General features: G+C 26.8%; 2 protein-coding genes across 2 annotated transcripts; both read right to left on the bottom strand.

Annotated features, from left to right (window-relative positions):
• Nucleotides 1-5,084: 5,084 nt before the first annotated feature.
• Nucleotides 5,085-10,885, bottom strand: LOC145836958 (choline transporter-like protein 1). The gene is made up of 5 exons (XM_082944726.1): nucleotides 10,334-10,885; nucleotides 7,263-7,696; nucleotides 6,815-6,989; nucleotides 6,136-6,530; nucleotides 5,085-5,875 (listed from the first exon to the last, which is right to left on the bottom strand). Exons 1-5 carry the CDS (start codon nucleotides 10,883-10,885, stop codon nucleotides 5,314-5,316), a joined length of 2,118 nt encoding a protein of 705 aa, XP_082800852.1. The 3' UTR covers nucleotides 5,085-5,313.
• A 1,128-nt stretch (nucleotides 10,886-12,013) lies between these two features.
• LOC145835621 (hematopoietic prostaglandin D synthase-like) lies at nucleotides 12,014-14,714 on the bottom strand. Its single transcript, XM_082943294.1, has 4 exons — nucleotides 14,567-14,714; nucleotides 13,384-13,586; nucleotides 12,665-12,766; nucleotides 12,014-12,294 (listed from the first exon to the last, which is right to left on the bottom strand). Exons 1-4 carry the CDS (start codon nucleotides 14,697-14,699, stop codon nucleotides 12,112-12,114), a joined length of 621 nt encoding a protein of 206 aa, XP_082799420.1. The 5' UTR covers nucleotides 14,700-14,714; the 3' UTR covers nucleotides 12,014-12,111.
• Nucleotides 14,715-23,120: the final 8,406 nt, after the last annotated feature.

The raw sequence follows: 23,120 nt of genomic DNA on the forward strand, positions 1-23,120 counted from the left end.
AGTCTAATCAAATTAGATTATAATTTATAATTAAGAATTTCATTAATATAATAGCAATTAACATTTAGTAATACCTAATAAAATTAGAGTTTCATTGTTTTATATAATTAGTTTATATCTATGACCAAACTTTTTTTTTAATTAATACTTATATAAATAAAACAACAAAAGTTTATTAGTAAAAAATAAACTTTTTACTTTACTACACAACATAGCCCCACTAAATTTATCAATTCACTAAAACGAAGTTTAAAGTCAGTTATAAAGCTCACATTATATAAATGACTTAATACTTGAAGAATAATTTTCAATAACTTTAACCTTAATGCAAAATGAGCTTAAAGTAGTTTAATAAAAAAACAATACAACAAGACCTAAAATTTGTTTTTATTGTATAAGAAAGCTAAACTTTAACAACATAAAACTAAACTGAACTACTAAGTAAATTTATTCGTAAAGTTTTTATGTAAATCTATTGAACAAAAATAAGTAGATGCCCAGAAAAATATTAGTCCAAAGACCTCTTAGTAATCTTATTACTTATTGTTTTTTATTTACATCTGATTAAATAAGTAACCATAAACAGATAGATGTACTTTTATTTTTTATTAATTTTATATAACACTTTTATACTAAAGTAACTGTTTTATAGCTAATTAAGTTTCTATAGTATGGTTAAACAAACTAATTTAGCATTAACTATTTAAGCTTTTTAATTATATGCTAAAAATAAGAATTGTAGGTATTAAAATTATCTTCTTTTTAATATCATCATACTACTTAAAATAAACTATAACAAGCTTATTTTAATATTATAGAAAAAATGTATCAGTACCTTTAAAAAAAAATAAAGTTTTACACTATTTATAACTTATAACTTAGCTTACTTTTCAAACAACACATTTACACAAAAACTAGTTTATTTTATTAATCAGCTTTTCAAAAGATTAAACTTTCTTCGACAAGAAATATTTTTCGCTTCCATTATTATTTAACAGTTAGCATTTTTTCTAGTCGCTACTCTTAAAATAAAACTCTCGTTTTAAGGCCACACACTTATCTATACTATGAGTTCAATGCTAAGTTAAAAGGCAATTATGTGTTTTAACGATATTTGTTAAGTACTTTTTTGATGTTTATATGCATCCAAAAAAGCTACTTTTTAATATGTTTAGTTTTCTTCGTGTGGTTTAATTACAGTTTTGAAACTATAAAACTTTTGTTGTACTACATATGAACAAGCTTATTTTTCTAAACATTTTAGATTATGCGTAAAAACCCTTATTTAAAAATAAATTAAATATTAAGTTTTTAAACTCTAGTTTACTAAAAAACACCTAAACAAACAATAATAAACATATTATTTATGTATTATCTTTTTGCTTATAACAAATATAATTCTTTAGTAACTATTAAAATTTTGAAAGAATAAACTGTTTTAATTTTTCGTTTGAAGTAGATTTTCTGTGTATAATTAAGAATTATGTACTTTTAAAATTACTTAAGAAAAAAAGCAGCAGAAGTAGCTTAAAAATCCTGCTTTTAATTTTTTAAGTGTCATTTTTTTAACAGTATTACAAACATTCATAAGTAAACCATTAAATAATAGCAATTGTTACTAAAAGTAAACTTTTATTATGTAGTATTAAGAATTTCTGACCAGTTTTACACACCTTTATCATCTTCATAATGAAATCTTGAAAAAAAAAAAATTATATACACTTATTCTTTAACTTGTTACAATTAAAAAAACTATAGAACTATTAAAGGAAAAATAAAAATTGACAAATAATTAAACTGTTACTGCTTTTATAGAAGACTTATTGAAGTAGTATGATGTTTTTGCATAGTTTCTAGGGTTAGCACTATACAAATTTATTAATTCAAAAACAAAAATTAACAAAAGTAAGTTCTGTACAAAAACGTAAACATCTTTTATTTATTTACTGTTCCCAGTTTTCAAATATCGAAAACATCAAAAACAAGTTATAAAAATTTCACTAACAAAAATCATTATAAAAGCTTACTCGCAAACTTATAGTATTTATAATTGATAACAGGAGTTTATAATTTTTTAACTTAATTTTTTTTATGTGTATTCAAGTTATCGTAATCTTTATTGTACATTAATCAATTCAAACTTTTAACGACGAATAGTTTATAAAAAATTTAAACTTACAATACCGTTTGTTTATTTGTTTGTTTTTAAAGCTAAAATTAAAATGGGTCTGATCACATTTTGATTAATTTTTTTGATAAAAAACTAAAAAAAATACTAACAACATTTTTTACTATGCATTATTATTGTTTTAAACGTAATGTAATATCGCTTATCTATTACTTTTAACTGAAATGTTAATATTATTTACTCCTATTAAAGTAAAATTTGTGATAAAAATAAAGTTTGTCTTTTCAAAAACTATTTCTATATGAATAAGCTTATAAGACTTAAAAATTAACATGTTGAAAGCAAATTTTAAATTGTTTTAATAAACAAGACTTTGTCATTTTTTTGCTATAAGTAAGATTTGCTAAATGATTTATAATGACAATATAGTTTAAATATAACAAGTTTTATACAAAACCAAAATGTTAAAATAACTTTTTTTTTACTATATAGTTTTGCTAATTAGCTTTATAGATAAAGTATTATAAAAAGGATATTTTTTTAACTGAAAACAAACATTAAAGCTAATCTGTAAATATAATAGAGGTGAGTAAACAGTATATATTAGATAGAAAAATGTTTAAAAAAATTTAGTCTAAAAGTAGTAACAAATTTCAAAATGAATAGTTTGTAAATTTTACCAATAAGAGATTTTAAGTTTTTGCTTTATAAACTGAATCTAGACTGTGTTTATTTTTATTTTAAATTTTAGTTATAAAATTTTATTGTAATAACTTTTCTTAATTATTTACTAATCAAAATATTTAATTAAAACAATTTCATAAAGTATAAACGACAACATAAGTTTGATAAACGCTTTTAACATCACTAAACAAGTTATCAAACTTAACAAAAAAATTGAAATAGAATAGTAAAATCCATAGTTTTATTTATGTACCTTTTAATATACTTAAGATTTACATTACTTAATTTTGTGAATTGTTACTTTAATTTAACCAAGGGTCGGACTTTTGAAAGAAATGGGTAAGCTGTATTTTGAAAAGTTTTTCGAAGGGTATAGTGATTTTTCAATTTCGATTTAAAATTTAAAAAGTTTACATAAATATATTTTAATGAATTAAACATAAAAATAGGTTTATTCAGTTTACTCAAAACAATAAAAAAAGAAAATATTTGTGAAATTTATTGTGATAAAGCTTAAACTTTCATCTCTTACGTTAACTTTAGCTAGGCCTCAGTTTTCTGACTCCTGATTCAAATTTTCATCATTGCTCCAAAATTTTTAAACCGTTTTATCAATCATTCACGACAATTTATTTGTTTTTTCTTCACAAAAAGAAAAGTTATTAAACATTTTACGACTTTAAACACTGCAGTTTTAAAATACTTGCCGTACCCACGAAACCTTCTAACGGATTTAATTTAAAAAAACCAAAAAAAAGTTCTTAGTTTTTTACTTGTCTCTTTATCTATTTACCTCTTCTGCTATCTTTTTAGTCTGATCTTACAGACTTTAAAAACATCATGCCCGCAATTTTTCGAAAAATTAAAAGTTATGAGAGTGTAATAAATCTATTTTAAACAAACTTGTTCTAAAGCTTATGAAGAAACTTGATCTTTTATATTGATTTATAAAATTTTTAACATTAGTTTAAATTAGTTTAAAACTTCATTAAAACTAAATATACAGAAAAACCTTAAAGAATTTTTTGTAGCTTTCTGTTAGTTTTACTTAATTTTTTTTTTAATAAAAACTTTCCAAAAACAATGTCTTTGGTACAATACAATGTTACAAACTTAAAACCAAGAACCAGCAAAAAAAAAGATTTTTAATTAAGAGTTTTTTAAGCACTTTTTTTAACTTTAAATAAAATATGAGTCATTAAAGTTAAGTTGAACAAGAGAAAAAATGAGCGAACGTGAAATCATCAGCTGCATACTTATTTTAGTGTTTATATATTAAAAAAGTTTATTTTCTCGTGTGCCAGGATGGTTCGAAGCATTACTATGCTGATTGCCACTTACGCACTCGTGGGTCGAATCTCACAAAAATGATAAAACACGGGTCTAAATTGATTAACAGGAGAATGCTCACAATTTTTTTTAACCTCTAGCAGAATTATACTTCTAACTTTTGGACTTAATTAAATTAAGTCTTTGTCAATAAACAAAACATTTTATTAAACTTTTATAATGAAATTAATTTTATTCAGAAACTTAATTTATAAGTAACACTTTACAACATGTAAGAGTAGAAGTTGTTGTGATAAAAAACCTTTAATAGAAATGTGTTTTGTAAAACTTAAAAAATAATTTAAAAACAAAAGTAGGTAAGATTTATTGGTAATTTTTTACAGCTTTACAAGACAATAAGATTACCTATTAAGTGAACCAAAAAATTTTTTTAATAAGTTGTTGCCAATGTTTTTATTTAGTTTTCATAAAACTTATTTGGTAGCATAAAATTTATTGTTTGTGTTTTAAAGCGAAAACAATTTAGCTGTTATACAAAAGTAGATACCTTAAAGTATTATCTAACTATTTCATTTAAAGTAAGCGATATAGGTTATTTCAAACAAATTTTATACAATTTCCAAAATTAAATTAAAACACAACTCACATATTTTAAATTAAACTAAGTTTTAAAGCTGGCTTCAGTAAAAAAACTTTTAAATTTTTCAAAATACAAGTTAAACTTTGCCACTTGATGAATCTTACTTGTTTAAAGAAGCACAAATATTATGTATTGTATTTAATTATAACTTGACCAACTAAATTTTACAAAATATTGCTGATTGTAAGAAAAGTTAAATATTTAAGAAATAACAGTTTTTTATAAAATGTTTAAGTTTTTCCAATAACTACGTTTAAGAGATTGAGTGAAATAAAAACTTTTGTACAAAAATTTTAAAACATTTTGTTTAAACAACTCTTCATTCAAGAAGTAAGCCTGAAATTAATACATAAAAAAAACCTGTAAATATTTCTGATATTATTACCATTATTTATAACTTTATCAATAAAGAAGTTTTGACAAAGTTAACATATTCATAGCAAGAAGTTTAAGTTATTAACCTAACATGAAAAACTGATTGTAAAAATTTAAAATTTAAATTTGTTCAACTATTCAAATCTGTGTATGTTTTCAAATAAAACCTTACATTGTTACGTAACACTTCCACTTTTTATTCCTGAACAGTGGTCACCGTGTGCTGGCTGACCTCGACTTCGACGACCTCCTTCTTGACGGACTCCCTCGCCCTCATCAGCTCCATGAGACTCTTGGAGCTGTAGTAGGGGTGCCCCTTGCCGTTGTTCTCCTGCATGTCCTCGTGGAAGCAGACGAAGAGCGTGTCGATGGCGACGCTGTAGAGGTCGAAGATCGCGTTGACCACGATCAGGCACGGAGGGAGGGAGAGGAGGAGGGGGACCCACAGCTGGTACTTGCTGCTCCCGTTCTCCTCCTGCAGGTTGGCCCTCTTCAGGAGGAGGTAGCCGATCAGCATGGTTCCCAGGACGACGCAGAACTTGGCGAGGAAGATGAAGAAGGATGTGACGACTTTGATGACGGCCATTTTGGTGGCGTTGGTGGCGATGAGGTGGCCGGCCTTCTTGGCGGAGGCGAGGAAGCTGGTCCCGTGCACGGCGATGCAGATGTACGCCTGGTTGCTGACGTAGCTGATGACCTCATCGATGCAGTGTGTGCAGCAGTTGACGCACTTCGCCAAGCATTTTCCCAAACACCCCCTGAAACGAGAAAAAGTTGAGTGATGATGTTTGTACAGGCCTTATTGGTTTAGGAGCAAGTTTGTACAAAATATAAATTGAATTGTCAGGGAGTTCCACAAACTCAAACTACAATGCATAAAGTAGTTAATACAACATTTGAAAAATAAAATTCAAAGTTTGTGACAACCGTGTCACAAATCATTTACTACAAAGTAAAACTAACAAACTACATTTGCATTAGTTTTATTTTCAATTTAACTAAAAAAAAATCAACCGACCCTTTTTCCTTCAACTTTCTGCTCAACAGGAACGCGACCAGCCTCAGAATCTTCGAAATCGAGATCAGGAGGCTCCCGAACGCCACGCTTCCCGCGTTGAACCTGAAAAACCGGACGGTGGGCATCAGGGTGGGGCAGAAGCAGTTGTGGAGGCATCCGCTGAGGGTCGCCCTCTTGAAGAACCACGAGCTGAACACGTCGGCAAGGATGACCTTCTGGCAGCCGATGACGAAGAAAAGCATCCAGTAGATGGCGGTAACGACGAATATCAGCTTGGGGACGGCGTGGTACTCCGGGTCGATGACGTAGGAGACGAAGCCGTCGCTGTCGACCAGCGGGATGACGTTGGAGCAGACGCAGGCGACGATGATCACCCCCGAGGCCAGGACGATCACCTGGAAAAGATGAAGATTGCTGAAGAATTTTATTGAACTATCAAAATTTATAAAGTTAAACATAATTTTGAAAAAAGTTAAAAAAGCAATTACTTAATTCATTATCCCTTACAATTTGAGCTATATTTTTTACGATTTTTAGTAATTAATATTTATTTTCTGACACTATTAAAGTTAAAATTGAACATTTAAATATTTTATAAAAAGTCACAACTTTGTAAAATTGATATAAAAAGTAGCTCACCTCAGAAAAGTGGCTGTAGTAAAATGTTACAACAGTTTACCTGAAAACACGAAGTGATTACAGATGATACGATGACCCCGATGTTGCTGAATAGGGCGTGGTTGGCTTGCTGCATCAACTTGATGGCCAGCTTGAGCGACTTGCGGGTCCATATGATGAGGAGGACCAGCAAAACGTTGACCACACTCACTAGCAAGCAGATAGCCAGCAAGTACCTGAAAGTTTTAAGTTTTAAAAGTCGCTTCAAAAGAACTTTTTTTCTTTAGTATGTAACGATACTCGTCAGAATTTTTAAAAGTCTTCGCTGTTTAACAGTCACAAAACTAAATTGATTGAAAGATTCAACCACGGTTTTACTTTGTATTATTATAACAATGAACTACTAAACTGATAATACTATTTTGTATTATAATAAAAAAACTAACAAAGAAACTTTAACTAAAAGTCTTAAAAGTTGAAAAACTTGTTTATGCTAGTAAAAACAAAACCTGGTGTTCCTCAGCGTCTCCAGCTGCTCGTTCTCCCTGACGATGGAGATGATCCTGTCGTACGCCCTGACGATCTTCTCCCTGGCAACCATCGTCTCCTGGAAGATCAGGTCCTCCGCGTCCTTCGACACCTGCCCGTTCAGCGACCTGACCGTCTCCTCGGTCAGGTGACCGTGGGCGAGGGCGTAGTTGAACCACAGCAGGCCCATCGACCCGAGGGCGACCAGGACGAAGGCGGCGATGACGAGGTAGATGAAGACGCGGATGAAGACCCGGATGAGGAGGAGGGCGGCGAGCGAGAGGGCGAAGTTGACCAGCAGGATGAGGGCGATCCACTTGAGGCTGCTCAGCGCCGACTTGAGGACGGTCTCGAGGTCGGCCGCCGCCTTCTTGATGTGGCCCGGAGGCTGCTTGTCCTTGTCCAGGACCATTTCCTGTTTGAAAAATTTTTAACTTGTTTTGCGATTTTTATTTTTAAACTTTGAACTGTTAGAGCTAAAAAGCTTAACCTGGTTAGATATAACTTGTGTTTTACACAAACAAGTATTTTTTGAAATGTTTCTTCAAAGTGTTGTGCTTATAGTTTTCTAATTTGTTGGTAAAAAATTGGTGAGTCTCTTAAGTTAAAGTTATTAATACATTACATAATTTATTACTTTATTTTCAGTTTTTATCAGGTTTTCGTATTTAAATAGTAGTTTTATATTATTAATAACATTTTTTGTTACTAAGCATAAGAATAGTTATTTATCAAACCTTGTATGTGATGAAACACTAACACACAAAATTTAAAAAATTTTGAACAACTACTAGACTACACTGTTTACCACAAAGGTTTAGCAGATTAAGTTTACAATGACTCATGAATTCAGGTTAGCATAGCTTTTTAAAACATATTGATGTGGTTACTACAACTTCAACCCTTAATTATAACTCTGTTTTCAATACTTAACTTGTCTTTAGATAATAGTCTGTTCTTGAACAAATGAGAAAATAACAAAAAACAGCGTTCAGAACTGTCCTTAAAATGTACATTTTAGTTGCCAATCAAATTCTTCACCCGCAACAAAAAAGCTTCCCTTCAAGCTACTTTATACACGAATATGCATTGAAAAACACAGACTTATAAACAACTACACTATAAACAATACAACTTTAGTGAAGTAATAATAATAGGGTGTTTCATAAAATAAAAAGAATATTTAACAAACTTTTCAAAAAGTATAATTAAGTAAGTTTATTTCGTTCTGTAAAAACTTAACTAAGCTTACTACATTTTTTTTAACTTTTGAAATATTTTCTTCTATGTTTTTCATAAGTTAATGTAGTTAGTTATCTTGCTTTAAAATCTAATAGAATCAGCTTTAAAAATATTTATACATAAAACTAAAATGTAAAGCAAATTATTAATAATTATCTAATACAAAATAAGTTTCATTTTTAACACCCGTATCTTATTTGAAAGAGTTTTTTGTAATTTATTACAAACTTTATTAAAAACAAAGCAATTCTTTCTTTATTTAAAACATTTTATTAGTAAAAATTATTAGTAATTATTATACTCTCTTCGACGATAAACGTTATGCTAAATGGTTGTGAAGCATGTAATCAAAATTTTTTTAAAACAATTTTAGGCTGACCCTAATTTCTAACAAATTTCGAAACTTTGTCAAATGAACTATCTCAAGTTTTTAAGCTTATTTTTGATAAAACCTTAAAACAGGAAAATTAGTGGGCAAAGCAAAAGTATGCAGACCGTAAGTTTGAGAAATAATTTCAAAAACAAGTAAAAGTAGTTTTTGAGTAAAAAATGAGCAATTTGCTCTTATTTTAATCATTAGTAATTACTAGTGCCTTATTATCACCTATTTTATCGCCTTTTTGGTTTAAACGAGTACTTTTTATCGTTGTTTACTAAAGTTATTTTAAATAACTTCGGCCCGAGACTTTTTTTTCTAGAAAAATAATTTTATAAAAGACTGCTGATCCCTGGCTCAAAGCAATAAAAGTTTTGTAACGTTATTAAATGTTGAATTTAAAATGGAGATGATTATTAAAACAATTACAGCTAAGTAATAACAACAACAAAATACACTATTACATTACTATCGACTACTTTGGAACACTTTAACTGATTTATTTTTAACCTAAAACTTTTATAATGTTACAGGTAGAAACTTATTGTTAAGGGGTTTTTCACATTTTGTTTTAAATGCAATTTGTTACTATTTCAAATAAAACCAAAGCCTTCTGCACAAACATTCTTCATAATAACTTGTAGGTTATTAGAAAACATGCTGTACCTTTTATAAACAGCTAGAAGCCTTTTGTTTAAAATTTTAACAATTTTAGTACAAAAAAGCCCTATAGTTTGACAATGTTGTTTTATAATTTTAAGATCAATATAGTTATTTAGTCAAAAACTAAACACAAAAGTTATTCTTATCAGTTCAAAAGTTGGTTACAACTAAAAAAACTAGATAAATAACTAGACAACTAAATAAATGTTTTCTGAAAGTTTTACAACTTTTTTGGTACATTAGTATCGACAAAACTAATTATTTCTTTAAAAGCAACTTAAAAAAACTTTTAAAATTTTTGAAAGCAGTCTTTTAAAAATCATTTTATCAAGTTTACGATATTTCCTTTATATATACAATTATCAGTTTTATATCCTGAAAATTTGTATAAATAAAATAAATGAATTAATTTTAAAACTAACTAAATTTTGTAAAGTGACACAGTAAGGTTTAATAAAGTGTTAGGTTTTATAGTTTGTCATAATTGTGTTCAAATAAATTGAATTGTTGGACCTTTTAATCATTAACAGTTTTAAGTATATACTGTTGTCACTTCGAAACTTAAGCACTTATTTACTTGTTGTTACCTACAAAAAGTACACACTTTTGAATAACAGTAACAAAAAAATATTTTTAATACTTTTAATGACTATTATATTTTCATCTACAAAGACTGCACAGTTCAAACTTTCAAATAAAAAAGTTTAAAGCCAGAAGTAAAATTGTTGTATAACTTATGATTTTAATTATATAGGACAATTTTCAACAAACCAGTTTTGTTACATCAGGAATGCAGTACCCAAAAACATCTTTGTGGGGAATAATGTGATCAAAAGGCAACCCTTCACAAATTTTATCCGTAACAACTTTGTCATTTAATTTTGACAAATCGTAACCGTTTATTGTTAAAAGTTCTCTGCACATCGTCAACTTCTTAGGACATTCTTTGACACATAACTTTATGTTGTCCGTTTGATTGACTTCGCCGTAGCCAAATGTTAGGGCTGCCAGGACACTGCTGATGTCAAATTTGGCAAAACTGTAAAGGAACTGCTTTTTATACTCGGCTCTGTCCAAACCAGACAAAGGTACACCTGGCACGATTTCGTTTTCTTTCTTCCCACAAACATTTGCCCATGAGTCATGGCCATCCAGGTAAATTTCCGGTTTTCCTTTCACCGATGCGTCGAAAAGAATTTGCAGCGTAACGCCGATGACCAAGCAGAACAAGAAGAGAAATTTGGTGTCGTGAATTTTGTACTCGCGAATTGGAGTTCTCGGCTTGTGGCTGCTAATATCAGCCACTGCACTGAAACAACCCATGTTTATCAAGCTACCAGTAAAGTAATTTAGTGTGCATCTAAATAAAATTCAAACTCAAATTTATTTGCACAACTTTTGCATGAGATTTTAATTATTACGTCATAATAGAAGTGTGTAAGCTGCATTTTTTAATGGATAATCCAGAAAATTTATTCCACTTAATTTCAAAAGTGCTTTATAGATTTAACAAATTAAATTTTTGTTAACCAGCTTTTAACGTTTTAATACGCTGTCACTAAAACGGATTGTAACTTTTATTTTTTAATATTTACTTGGCTAGAAAACTTTACTTTAAACCTTGGTTTGACAGTTTTAAAAGTACAACTTACTTTTTGTTGCAGAATAAAAACTACCATAAATTTAAAACCAAGGTATGATTTTAAACTGTCTAATATATTTTCAATTTGTTGCATAAAGTTTTATTTAATCCGTTCGAAGCGTTTTTTCGAAAGTAAGCTACCGGTTATTTTGGTGTAAATTTGTTAAATTAAATTAGAAATATGTATAAACGTTTTTTTGTTTACAATTTACAAGCATTAAGTAATTAAATACTTTTTTTTATACTGACTAATAAAACTGATATTTTTTTAGGAAAACAAGCTTAATTAAAATAACCCTTATGGTAGAGCAAATTATAACTAAAATGTTATATTTTACTTACATTTTTATGGTATAAATAGTTTTCACATATTAAGATTAATTTGCTATAAGTCAAAACATTAAAATATTAGTGAATAACTCTAATTATTATTACTCAAAAACATTTTAGAAAAGTTTATGTTTAAAATTAATAAACGTTAAACAAACTTTTATAATCATTGTTAAATAGTTTTTTAGAAAACTTTTAGTTTTATGGTATTAATGCATTGCTTTAAGTCGGTTAATTATTTTTAAATCCAGTTTTTTGTGATTTACTTTTAACTAGAAAGCACAAAAACACTTTGTTGTAAACATTTTAAAGTTTAAGTCTACCGGTTTTGTTTGTTTTACTAATTGAAACTCGTCTTAATTAGAAACTTTATCAGTCATATCCTTTACTTTAAAACACATACTTTATACTTTTTGTTTTAAGTTATCAACAAAAACTTTTACCAAAAAGCTTAAAATTGACATAAAAAATCAAGATGATTATAAAAACAGAAAGTTTATTATAAAAATGGGGTAGCTACACATAAACGAAAACAAGTTTCGGACAAGAAATACTTTTTCTTCACAAAAAAAAACATTTAAAATTTGAACCCCTTCGGGGGGTGCTTGGCGTAGTACTGCTTGACCCCGTCCAGGTTCTTGACGCGGTCCTTGAGGGCGCACAGCTTGGGGAAGGCCTTCAAGTAGGAGGCCGTGGCTTCGTCGTGGGCCTCGGTCAACAGAAGACAGTTGGCCATGGCGAAGTCGGCGTACGAATATTTCTGCGTGAGTAATAAAAATATGTTTAAAACTTAAAAATATTCTTGAAATATTTTTTTGTGTGAGTAGAAATAAGTTTTGTGTATTTAAAAAACAAGTATGATGTTTAATATGATTCGTACTTTTTTTTCTCAGTTTAGCTTCGTTATTACAAAATAAGTTAGACTACCAGTTTTAGGCAATTGTTTTTAACGTTTCTAAACTGTTGGTTAAGCTTTTTGTAAAACACTTTTCAGTTTGTTAAACACTTGCTTTTTTAGAAAACAAAAAGTTTTTCCTTCAAAAATTTATTTTGGTTAATTCTTATAAACAAGAACAAAATTTTTAAAAAGTAGTGTAACACATGTTTTAAAACAAAAATATTTGACTCACATCTCCGATCAAATAGTCTTTTCCCATCTCGGCAAATTTCTTTTCCATTTTTGCCAGTCCTGGGCAAATATGATCGTCAAAGGCTGCTTTCATCTTTTTTGCCTGGAATAAAGTTGTTTGTTATGATTTTGTACTATTTTTGTAATGCAACAGTAGAATTTAAATACTGTATGAAATGGCTTGAATTTAAAATACATTTAAGAGCTGTTTGTTTTTTCAGTTGACTTTAAGTAAATAATTAAGTTTTGTTTTAACAGGAAGTAACAAATTTTAAAGATTTTGTTTTATACTATCGCTTAAAATAAGTATAAATAATAGTTTTCAATGTTTCAGATAGTTTACTGTTGTACTTCAAAATACTTATATTGCTTAAGAGACACATTAAAAATCTTTCAAAAGCAGAGGAAAAATGTCAAATATCCTTCATTTGAAACATTAATTTAGTGAATTAGGGCAAAATCAAAACCCTTTTTAAGCTTTAAAAAGCAATGTTAAAAACCAACGGTGGTCAGTTTATAAATAATGCCACGTGTTGCGATTTTATAAGTTAAAGAAATAGAAACGACGGTATAAACCTACTAAATTAATATTTTTGCATCCCTCTGTACAAATGATAATGAACCTTTTGTGTTTTAAACTTTAACATTTCAACTAAAAAAACTTTTTTTAAGGACAAATTAACCATTATCTATGAACAAAAAATTTATTTTTATTTAAACCTTTTCGACGGGGTCTTTCTCGAAATAGGGTATTTTCATGAAAAAATCCCCGAGGGCCCCAGATATCATTTCGATGTAGGCAGCTTGCAGGGAGTTGGCCCCGTTCATGCCGTACTCGGTTGCTAGGTAACGAACGATGGCCCCAGACTCGCACAACGGGGTTCCGTCGATGTAGAGGACCGGGCACTGTCCGAAGGGCATTTCTGAAAAAAAAAAGAAATTTATTTATAATACTATTTCTTACTTGTATAAGAATTAATTTTTAAATGCTTATTCATGTAGAAAATTTTAATTAAGTGTTATGATTTTTGTTGCTGTTAGAAATTTAGTTTAAATAAGTTCTAAAGGCAGATTTATTTGTAAAAGATATAAAGCGATCAAATTTATTTCTAAATCTCAGTTAATAAATATAGAATTGTGAAGCGATATTTTAAAAGTAATTTGTAAAACGAAATAAAGTATTAAGTTCGATAGTAATCAGATACAATAAAAATGTCATCAGTAGTAAAATGTTCAATGAAGCGAAACTAATCGCTAAAAAAACTTTGTCATCATGACATTACTTAATTTTGCTTGCATGCTATTTCAACTGTATGAACGTATCTGTATTTTCAATTAACGTTCCACACATTAAGTTTATATTGTACCAATTTGAAATTACTTAAAGTTTATTTTTAGGATCCAAAACAAATTATTTTTTATATTAACGCATTTTGTACTCAAGAAAAATAAACTTGAATGTTATTGTTGGCTACAAAGCCCAATGTATGCTAAATTTTTAAAAACTGTGAACTTTTACTTTAACTATTAGTACTCATTTTTTGTGAGACTTTTTAAAACAAATGCTTCTTAATTAATGTGAAAAGTTTTAGAACATTAAACGTTTACATTAAAATGATTACTTTTTCATAACTTTTAGTAAACTAACAGTTTGGTTTTTAATTTTTTTATTCATTGTGTAAAAACTTATAAGTTGTTTTTTTAATATAAGTCAAATAATTCAATTACTATATTTTCCATTTTTTAAAGTTTTTGGTACAATCAAAGCTTTCTTTGGTACAAACTAAAACTAAACTTTTTATGTCTAACTTTTAAATTATTGCAAACATGGTTTTAAAGCAGACCGTTGTTATTTTAAACTTAAATAAAACTAAATTTTTATGTATTTTTTTTTAATACAAACCAGCTTTAATGGAAGCCCATTGTTCCCCAGAGAACCTGTGGTCCTCAAAGTCCACCTTATTGTAGGACAGTATCAACCTGGCAACCTCAGCTCTGGCGTTGGCATCGAAGTATGAAAGCTTGTACGAGGGCATGATTTATTTAGATAAACTACGAAAAAAATTGTTTAATTAACATTTGCATTAACGTGTGATGTTTTTTATAGTTTAGTTAATGTTTAAGTCTGCTTAATAGTGAAAAAACTAGTAAATTTAATTATTTTGCGATTATTTTAGTTTGTATACAATTTTTTTTTTCTGCTAAAAAACTTAATCATTGTATAAAAACAACTTTCATTCAAATAGTTACAAATGAAGATGTGTTTAATTAACTAATTTTTAATTGTTTAATCTTAATGGTAAAGTTTTCAACTCCAAAACTTTTAAACTTTATTCAAAAGTCGACATTACCTTAAACTAAAAACATTTTTAAAAGTTTTAATCTAAAAGTTATGTAAAGTTTTAAATTTAAAATTGCATAAGTTTAAAGCCTAATTTGCTACACACTCAACTAACTTATCGCTTATGGTGTTAGCTATTGTATCTGCTAAGCATTATATAGTGAAAACAAGTTGTAGCCACACCTCCATAACATATCTATTCAAGGGAAACCAATATATCACTTCATTTTTTTTCGAGAAAAATCAAAATGACTTGCACAAATATCAATACAAACTCGACATTCAATATTAACTGTAATTCATCAAAAAAAAAAGTCATCGTTGTTTATAGTTTTATTGTCCTTTTCAAGGGGTGTTGATATTTTTTTGTTATCAAAACCCAAGTTATTTCAATGTAAACAGACCAGAAACTAAATGTTACACCCACTTAAAGTTAACTTATTGTCGATGCTTAATTTTTATACTATAAAAATATTTATAATGTTGAAATTTCCGTTAAATTTGCAACGCTTTATCTTAAGTTTTATTAACCTTTTATTGAAAAGTGAGATAAAAGTCAAAAACAAAAGTATTAGTTTTCAAAGAATAAATTCTAAATTTTATTACTTTAAGGAAATTCATTTTACTATGGTATTATTTGAAAAGAATATTTCTAACCTGATATTTTATTAATTACTTAATACGAATAGCAAATGTTGAAATATATTTATTATGTTTATTTTTAAAACAATTTTATTGTAAAAATGTTTTAAACATTTAAACTTCTAAAGCTATTTTAAATAATTTTGGTTGAGGAGTAACTTTTTTAATTAAGTTAATATTAAGGAAAATTTTTCTAGAACAAAAAATACTTATTACTATAAATAAAAAAAAACTCAAGTAGAATAAAATATTTTAAAAATATTTCGAAATAGTAAAGTTTATTCTTATTTAGCTTATCGGGCTCTAATTCCTAAAATTTAAAGAAAATTATCATTTGAAACACACTTATAAACAATCTAACAATTGTAACTTTAAAAGGTTTGAAAGAAATGTACATATACATGCTTAGGCAGTTTAATAAAAACGAAATATGTAAAAATATCTTAAACGTTATATGTAGTGCTTTTTTTAACCGCTTTGTGAAAAATTTTTTTCAAATTTTATTAAGATAGAATTATTATGCCTAAACTATTACATAAAATATATGCCAACAACAAAATCTTAAGTATTTAGCAACATTTATAAAGCTTTTTGTTGGTGCTAAAAACTTATAAACAACTTTTATATACTTTATGCACTTAAATTATTAAGTTTATAAATACAAATTGATAATATTACTAATCATTATTTTAGTTGAAGACTTTATGAAACTGCTATTGTAATTAAAAAATAGCTAAATTACTCTCTATATGCGTTAAAAGTTCTGTGAATTGTGTTTTGTGTTTTTTAAATAAAAAATAAAATAAGTAGTTATATTTTATTTGCTTACAACATAGCTCATTGATCAAATAATGTTTTTTTATTTAAAAAGTGCAAAAGTAAAGTCTACTACTAAGCAAATATTTGTAGATTAAAATATTTCCAGTAGAAAACAAATACCGTTTAGTACTTAAATTGACAAAAATACTAATAAGTTTACAAAAGTTTTTAAATTTTTTAGTAATGACATGTTTAATGATTGCAAAAACATAAATTTAAATAATTTTTAACTTGTAATTAAAACTTAGTAATAACGACTTGTTCACAATAGTAATTTTGTAAATATTTTTATTTTATGACAATTAGTAAGTTTCTACTAAACTAAGATATATTCGAAAATGCAATTTAACAATGACAATGCAAAGTATCATACTAACTTCTCAATATCATTCAACTGTAAAACTGTATATTTCGCCAAGTCATTCATACTAAACTTTGCACGGAATATCACAATAGACGTTTTTGCTTTTTTTGATAACAAAACAAGTGTTAAATGATTTGATGGTAGAAATATTACAAAGATTTGTAACTTTATTCTTAATATCGTTTAATTTCTTAACTAAACAAATTAAAGTTTTTGTAACTTTTTAATCTTGTTATTTAAAGTTAAACTTATTGTGAGTTATTACAGGTAAAAGTTATGTTTTTTTTTGTATTTGTAACATAACAAGAATTTTTCAATAACTCTTAATATAACTTGTAATATTTTTTTTAAGTTTTCTTTTTTTAAAACCTACTGTATAAGTTTGTTACAAACACAAAAACAAAACATACTTGTTAAAAGCATATTAAACGTCTTGAATATTCATTTAGCATATGAAATTATAAAGCGATATTTATTTATTAACGTATATCTATGTTCCACCTACAAAGTTTTTAAATAGTTCTTGTAGTATTTCCTTGTACTTTTTTAAGTTTATATAGGAAATATAAATAATAATTAATTTTATGAAAACATTTATGAAAACATTGATCATGTTTTTATTGAATTGTTAAGCTAGTTTAGGGTTTTAAAATACTTTTCTGCTGCTGTTTAATTAGCAATTTTCGCTTTTTAACTTTTTGTAACAATTGTAACTTTAAAAGGTTTGAAAGAAATGTACATATACATGCTTAGGCAGTTTAATAAAAACGAAATATGTAAAAATATCTTAAACGTTATATGTAGTGCTTTTTTTAACCGCTTTGTGAAAAATTTTTTTCAAATTTTATTAAGATAGAATTATTATGCCTAAACTATTACATAAAATATATGCCAACAACAAAATCTTAAGTATTTAGCAACATTTATAAAGCTTTTTGTTGGTGCTAAAAACTTATAAACAACTTTTATATACTTTATGCACTTAAATTATTAAGTTTATAAATACAAATTGATAATATTACTAATCATTATTTTAGTTGAAGACTTTATGAAACTGCTATTGTAATTAAAAAATAGCTAAATTACTCTCTATATGCGTTAAAAGTTCTGTGAATTGTGTTTTGTGTTTTTTAAATAAAAAATAAAATAAGTAGTTATATTTTATTTGCTTACAACATAGCTCATTGATCAAATAATGTTTTTTTATTTAAAAAGTGCAAAAGTAAAGTCTACTACTAAGCAAATATTTGTAGATTAAAATATTTCCAGTAGAAAACAAATACCGTTTAGTACTTAAATTGACAAAAATACTAATAAGTTTACAAAAGTTTTTAAATTTTTTAGTAATGACATGTTTAATGATTGCAAAAACATAAATTTAAATAATTTTTAACTTGTAATTAAAACTTAGTAATAACGACTTGTTCACAATAGTAATTTTGTAAATATTTTTATTTTATGACAATTAGTAAGTTTCTACTAAACTAAGATATATTCGAAAATGCAATTTAACAATGACAATGCAAAGTATCATACTAACTTCTCAATATCATTCAACTGTAAAACTGTATATTTCGCCAAGTCATTCATACTAAACTTTGCACGGAATATCACAATAGACGTTTTTGCTTTTTTTGATAACAAAACAAGTGTTAAATGATTTGATGGTAGAAATATTACAAAGATTTGTAACTTTATTCTTAATATCGTTTGATTTCTTAACTAAACAAATTAAAGTTTTTGTAACTTTTTAATCTTGTTATTTAAAGTTAAACTTATTGTGAGTTATTACAGGTAAAAGTTATGTTTTTTTTGTATTTGTAACATAACAAGAATTTTTCAATAACTCTTAATATAACTTGTAATATTTTTTTTAAGTTTTCTTTTTTTAAAACCTACTGTATAAGTTTGTTACAAACACAAAAACAAAACATACTTGTTAAAAGCATATTAAACGTCTTGAATATTCATTTAACATATGAAATTATAAAGCGATATTTATTTATTAACGTATATCTATGTTCCACCTACAAAGTTTTTAAATAGTTCTTGTAGTATTTCCTTGTACTTTTTTAAGTTTATATAGGAAATATAAATAATAATTAATTTTATGAAAACATTTATGAAAACATTGATCATGTTTTTATTGAATTGTTAAGCTAGTTTAGGGTTTTAAAATACTTTTCTGCTGCTGTTTAATTAGCAATTTTCGCTTTTTAACTTTTTGTCTTGGTAGAAACACAACAGCAAAGGATAAAGTGGTACAATCGGCAATAATCAGCTTTTAAAAACTTTCAAAGTATTTTAAAAAGAACCAGCGAGCAACTAAAAGTGTGTGCTAAACCCAAAAGGCAACCTACACTAACAGAAATGTTTTCAAAAAAGTCTAGTTCTAATAAATCTCAATTACAATTATTTTTTTCATTGTTATTGCTTTTTTATTGCACACTTTTTACATTCATGTTTCAATCATTGTTAATATTAATTGAAGTGTTCTTTGTTTTCGTTAAACAAACAAACTGCAATATGTTTGAATTAAACATTATGTTTGATATAAATTTTGTAAGTTCTTAACTTACTTTAATTACACTAAAATTTAAATTCTAATTTAAATCTACAATGTCATTTGTCTATAAATATAGTACTTTTATTTTACTACTTTTAGAAATTGAATTCGCGTTTTTCAGTTAAAAAGTATGTACCATACCGGCTGTACATATCGAGGAAGGACCTATGTGGCAATTTACTATTATTTAGTATTTTTTTATAATTTTACTTGTATTATATAAAAAAAAAATTACTTAAAGTTAGTTAAAAGCTTTTTCTAAACCGGTTTTTCTAAAAGAAGAAACTTTTGCGCGTTCTTCTAAATAAATATTAGTTTTAAGTGGCAAGTTTATCGTATGACTTTTTATATTTACTTTAAATAAAGTTTTTAATTGTAAGGTGCTCAAAGCTTTCAGAGAGAGTTGGTGATAAATACGACATACGCGTAATTAAGCATCAAAAATATTTAAAATTAACGGTTTATGAAGATAAATATGCTGTATTGTAGAAGCAGAAATTATAATAGCCACATTTTTTATACATTAAATCTTGTATAACATTAGAAATTATCTAAAAGTGAGTTACCAAGTATTTAAAACTAAATTTAAAAACTATTTAGTAAACTTTAGAACAGTTATACAATCTAAACAATTTATATTTAAAAAGTTTAGAAACTTTAAAACTAAATAGAAATAAACTTTTTATGAATAACTTTAAACACATACATATGGTTAAAAACTCTGAAATTTTATTTAAAACATTAATTTTAGGTATGTTTAAGTCTAAAAGTTTTTTCATTATGTTTAACTAAAAGTTATGCTATTTATTTACTAAACAAAAAAAAATTCTTCCCTAAGTTTTTAGACGTAAAAATATTTGAGAAACCCTTTTATTGATATAATAACAAAATATTTTATATATCACAGGTTTTGTTATTATCTTTTTATCAAAAGTAGGTTCAACGAAAAAACAAGTGTATTTCATTAATTTTTGAAGTTTAAGTGTTGTTTTCAATCTTTAAAAGATAAAATAACTTTTTTTATTCAGCAAAATTTTAAAAGTATTTTTCTCTTGTTTTCTACTGTAGCACACTCTTTGGCTTAATTATCTTACTATCATTATTGTTTATTAAGCGACAACAAAAAAAACGTTCAAAAACTTTGACCTAAGGACTTGGTGAACAGAAGAACCATTCGGTAATCGGCAAATTTTAAAAGAAAGCTCTGAAAACCTTATTGTTAGTCTTTAGAATTACCTCTTCTTGACTGTTTTATATGTAAAGTCTTTAGTTCACTTTTTAATTTTTATAAATTTTAATGATTTTAATTTGAGTTAAATTTTAGACAACTGTATTGAAAGGAAAACTTTAAAAAGTTTTCTTTATAACAAGAACAAACTTATAAGTTGTATAATTTTTTATCAACATATAAAAATTAAGTACAATTAAGAAACCATAAAAACTAATTAAACATTGTAAAAACCTATATTTTTACTCATTAAAAAATTTGTTCATTTTTAAATTCAACAAAAAAACTGAAACTTTTATTTATTTCTGATTCATTACTTTTTTTAATTAGTTAATGTATTAGTTTAATACATTTTTTTACCAGCTAAAACATATAAAAAGCGTATAAAATCATTTTATTTACAAATTTATTTTACACAAGACTTTAGTCCAGGGTTTCCCAAATTGGGCGATACCGCCCCCTGGGGGCAATTTTAGCAAGTCGGGGACAATAACTAGTAAAGGGGCGGAAGGGGGGTGTTTTCGTACTCATGAAGTTTTGAAACTTACACTATATATTCTTGAGTTGTAGATGAAGAGCAAAAAAAAGGTCTTAGGTGTTTTTAAATGGTAGTGTTTTTGAGAAGTCTTGTTGGAGGGGACCGTAGTCTTTTAGTTTCTTTAAAGGGGGCAATTTTTAAAATTTGGGTAACCCTGCTCTAGTCTAAAATAAGACCGTCAGTAACAATAAATTTTTTAGTCACTAGAAATGTAAAACTAAAAATTATTTTTTAGAGACTACTAGTATGTTCTCAATGTTAGTTTTAGTTTTTTGATTGAAATTATATATCTAATCCATAAACCATAAATGTTTTACCACTTGTAATGTTTACTAACAACTTTAACTACTTAGAAAAACATTGAAAATTTTGGCAAATTCTTACCAATCTCAGTTGTTAACAATGTTGTATGAAAAATTTGATTACAACACTGAATTTTTTTACTTTTTATTCTTTTTTGGTTAATTTCTTATATATTTGTTATTTCATAGGGAGTTTTTATTATTCGGCCAGAAAGACATATTAGAAAAAGACTATTGCGGGTCGGTATTGATAAAAAATGCTTTGCAGGCTGCGTATTTTTGAAAAATTAAACTAAAAATACTCTTTAAAAGTAAAGTAATAATAAAATGTCCGCAATACTGATACTAACTTAAGAATGAATTCGAAAGATTTCAATTTTATTTTGTTCTAACGAGCTTATTTCAAACTAATAAATACATTGCTGCCCACCCCTTGTTCGAAACTAACTGTAAGTTTAAATTTTTTATTTCCCTAGTTTTGTAATTACTTTCTTTTTGTTTGCAAGCCTGATCTAAACCTCCTAAATTAATATGCAAAATCAAAGTTTGAATTTATTTCTGAAACGAATTTTGTCCTGGATAAGATGTCAAAAAGTATCCAAGTGGTGTACGACTACAGGTCCTACAGGGTTGCCACACACTCAGGGACTTCAGGGAAACTCAGGGAATTTTCAAGTTATAGAAAATCTCAGAGAAACTCAGGGAGACTCAGGTAAACTCAGGGAATTTTTAATTGTTTTTTTAACTCAGGGAAACTCAGGCAGTTTTAGTTTTTCAAAAATCTCAGGGAAAGTTTTTTCTAGATCTAAAAAGAAATATATTTAATCCAGTTTCAATATTAATTAAAAAAAAATTTTTTTTTTAAGTTTATTTAGAAATTTTTAAGCCTTGCCGCTAGTTGTTCAATATTCTTAGAACTAGCATTGTAATTTTTAAAAAGTAATAAAATATTTAAGGATTAGAAAAAAACTCAGAGAAACTCAGGGAAATTTAAGGCTACGCAGGGAAGTTTCTGGTTACTCAGGAAAGATTTTTTGACTCAAAGAGTAGCAACCTTGTCCTAGTACCAAATAGTGCGTTTTTTTTTTTTTTTTTTGTTCAACAAACAATTTGAGTACACGGTTGGCGTAAGATTTAAATGTTTATCAAAAGACTTTTGGGCTCGTTCCAGAGTTTTAAAGTAAAGCGTTTTTAGATTTTTAGAACAAATAACAATAAAAACAGATTAAAAAGCAGATTTAACGAGTTTTTACAAAACAAAGTATACTGATTAAAACCTTCTTTTTCTGTTATACATGATTTCTATTGAATAAAACTTTTCAGTGATCAAAAAATGTACCAAGCTGGGTTACCTACTTTTTAAAATTCATAAAATATACAATAAAAAGTTTGCCGAAATTCTTGTGAATGGAATAATTTTGTGAAAGTTTTTAATAAATAAACTAACAATAAAAAATTGAAACATTTATTGTTAGTTTTTTTATTAAAGGGAAAATTTTTGGAAATTTGTTCCAGGTTTTTTGATTTTATTAACTCCTGTACTTGAAACTATAAGTTTTTTTTTCATTATTTAAGTAAAAACTTAAGTTAAAAATAAAAAGGCCGGTTTTAGTAGTTTAAAGTTATTTAAGTTAAGTTGTAGTGCGTTGTTTAAAAA

Source organism: Thalia democratica, chromosome 5 (assembly GCF_965202585.1).
Source record: "Thalia democratica chromosome 5, ktThaDemo2.hap1.1, whole genome shotgun sequence".
Lineage (NCBI taxonomy): Eukaryota > Metazoa > Chordata > Thaliacea > Salpida > Salpidae > Thalia > Thalia democratica.

Bases quoted from the DNA above. Each gene is read 5' to 3' on its own strand.
- LOC145835621 (XM_082943294.1), bottom strand. From the start codon at position 14,699: ATGCCCTCGTACAAGCTTTCATACTTCGATGCCAACGCCAGAGCTGAG. The intron at 13,587-14,566 runs GTTTGTATTAAA...TTTTTTTTTCAG, and splicing joins ATGGGCTTCCATTAAAGCTG to AAATGCCCTTCGGACAGTGC. The intron at 12,295-12,664 runs GTGAGTCAAATA...TTACTCACGCAG, and splicing joins AAGACTATTTGATCGGAGAT to AAATATTCGTACGCCGACTT.
- LOC145836958 (XM_082944726.1), bottom strand. From the start codon at position 10,885: ATGGGTTGTTTCAGTGCAGTGGCTGATATTAGCAGCCACAAGCCGAGA. The intron at 7,697-10,333 runs GTTTGTTGAAAA...TTTTTCAAACAG, and splicing joins TTCCTGATGTAACAAAACTG to GAAATGGTCCTGGACAAGGA. The intron at 5,876-6,135 runs GTCGGTTGATTT...TTCTCGTTTCAG, and splicing joins AGAAAGTTGAAGGAAAAAGG to GGGGTGTTTGGGAAAATGCT.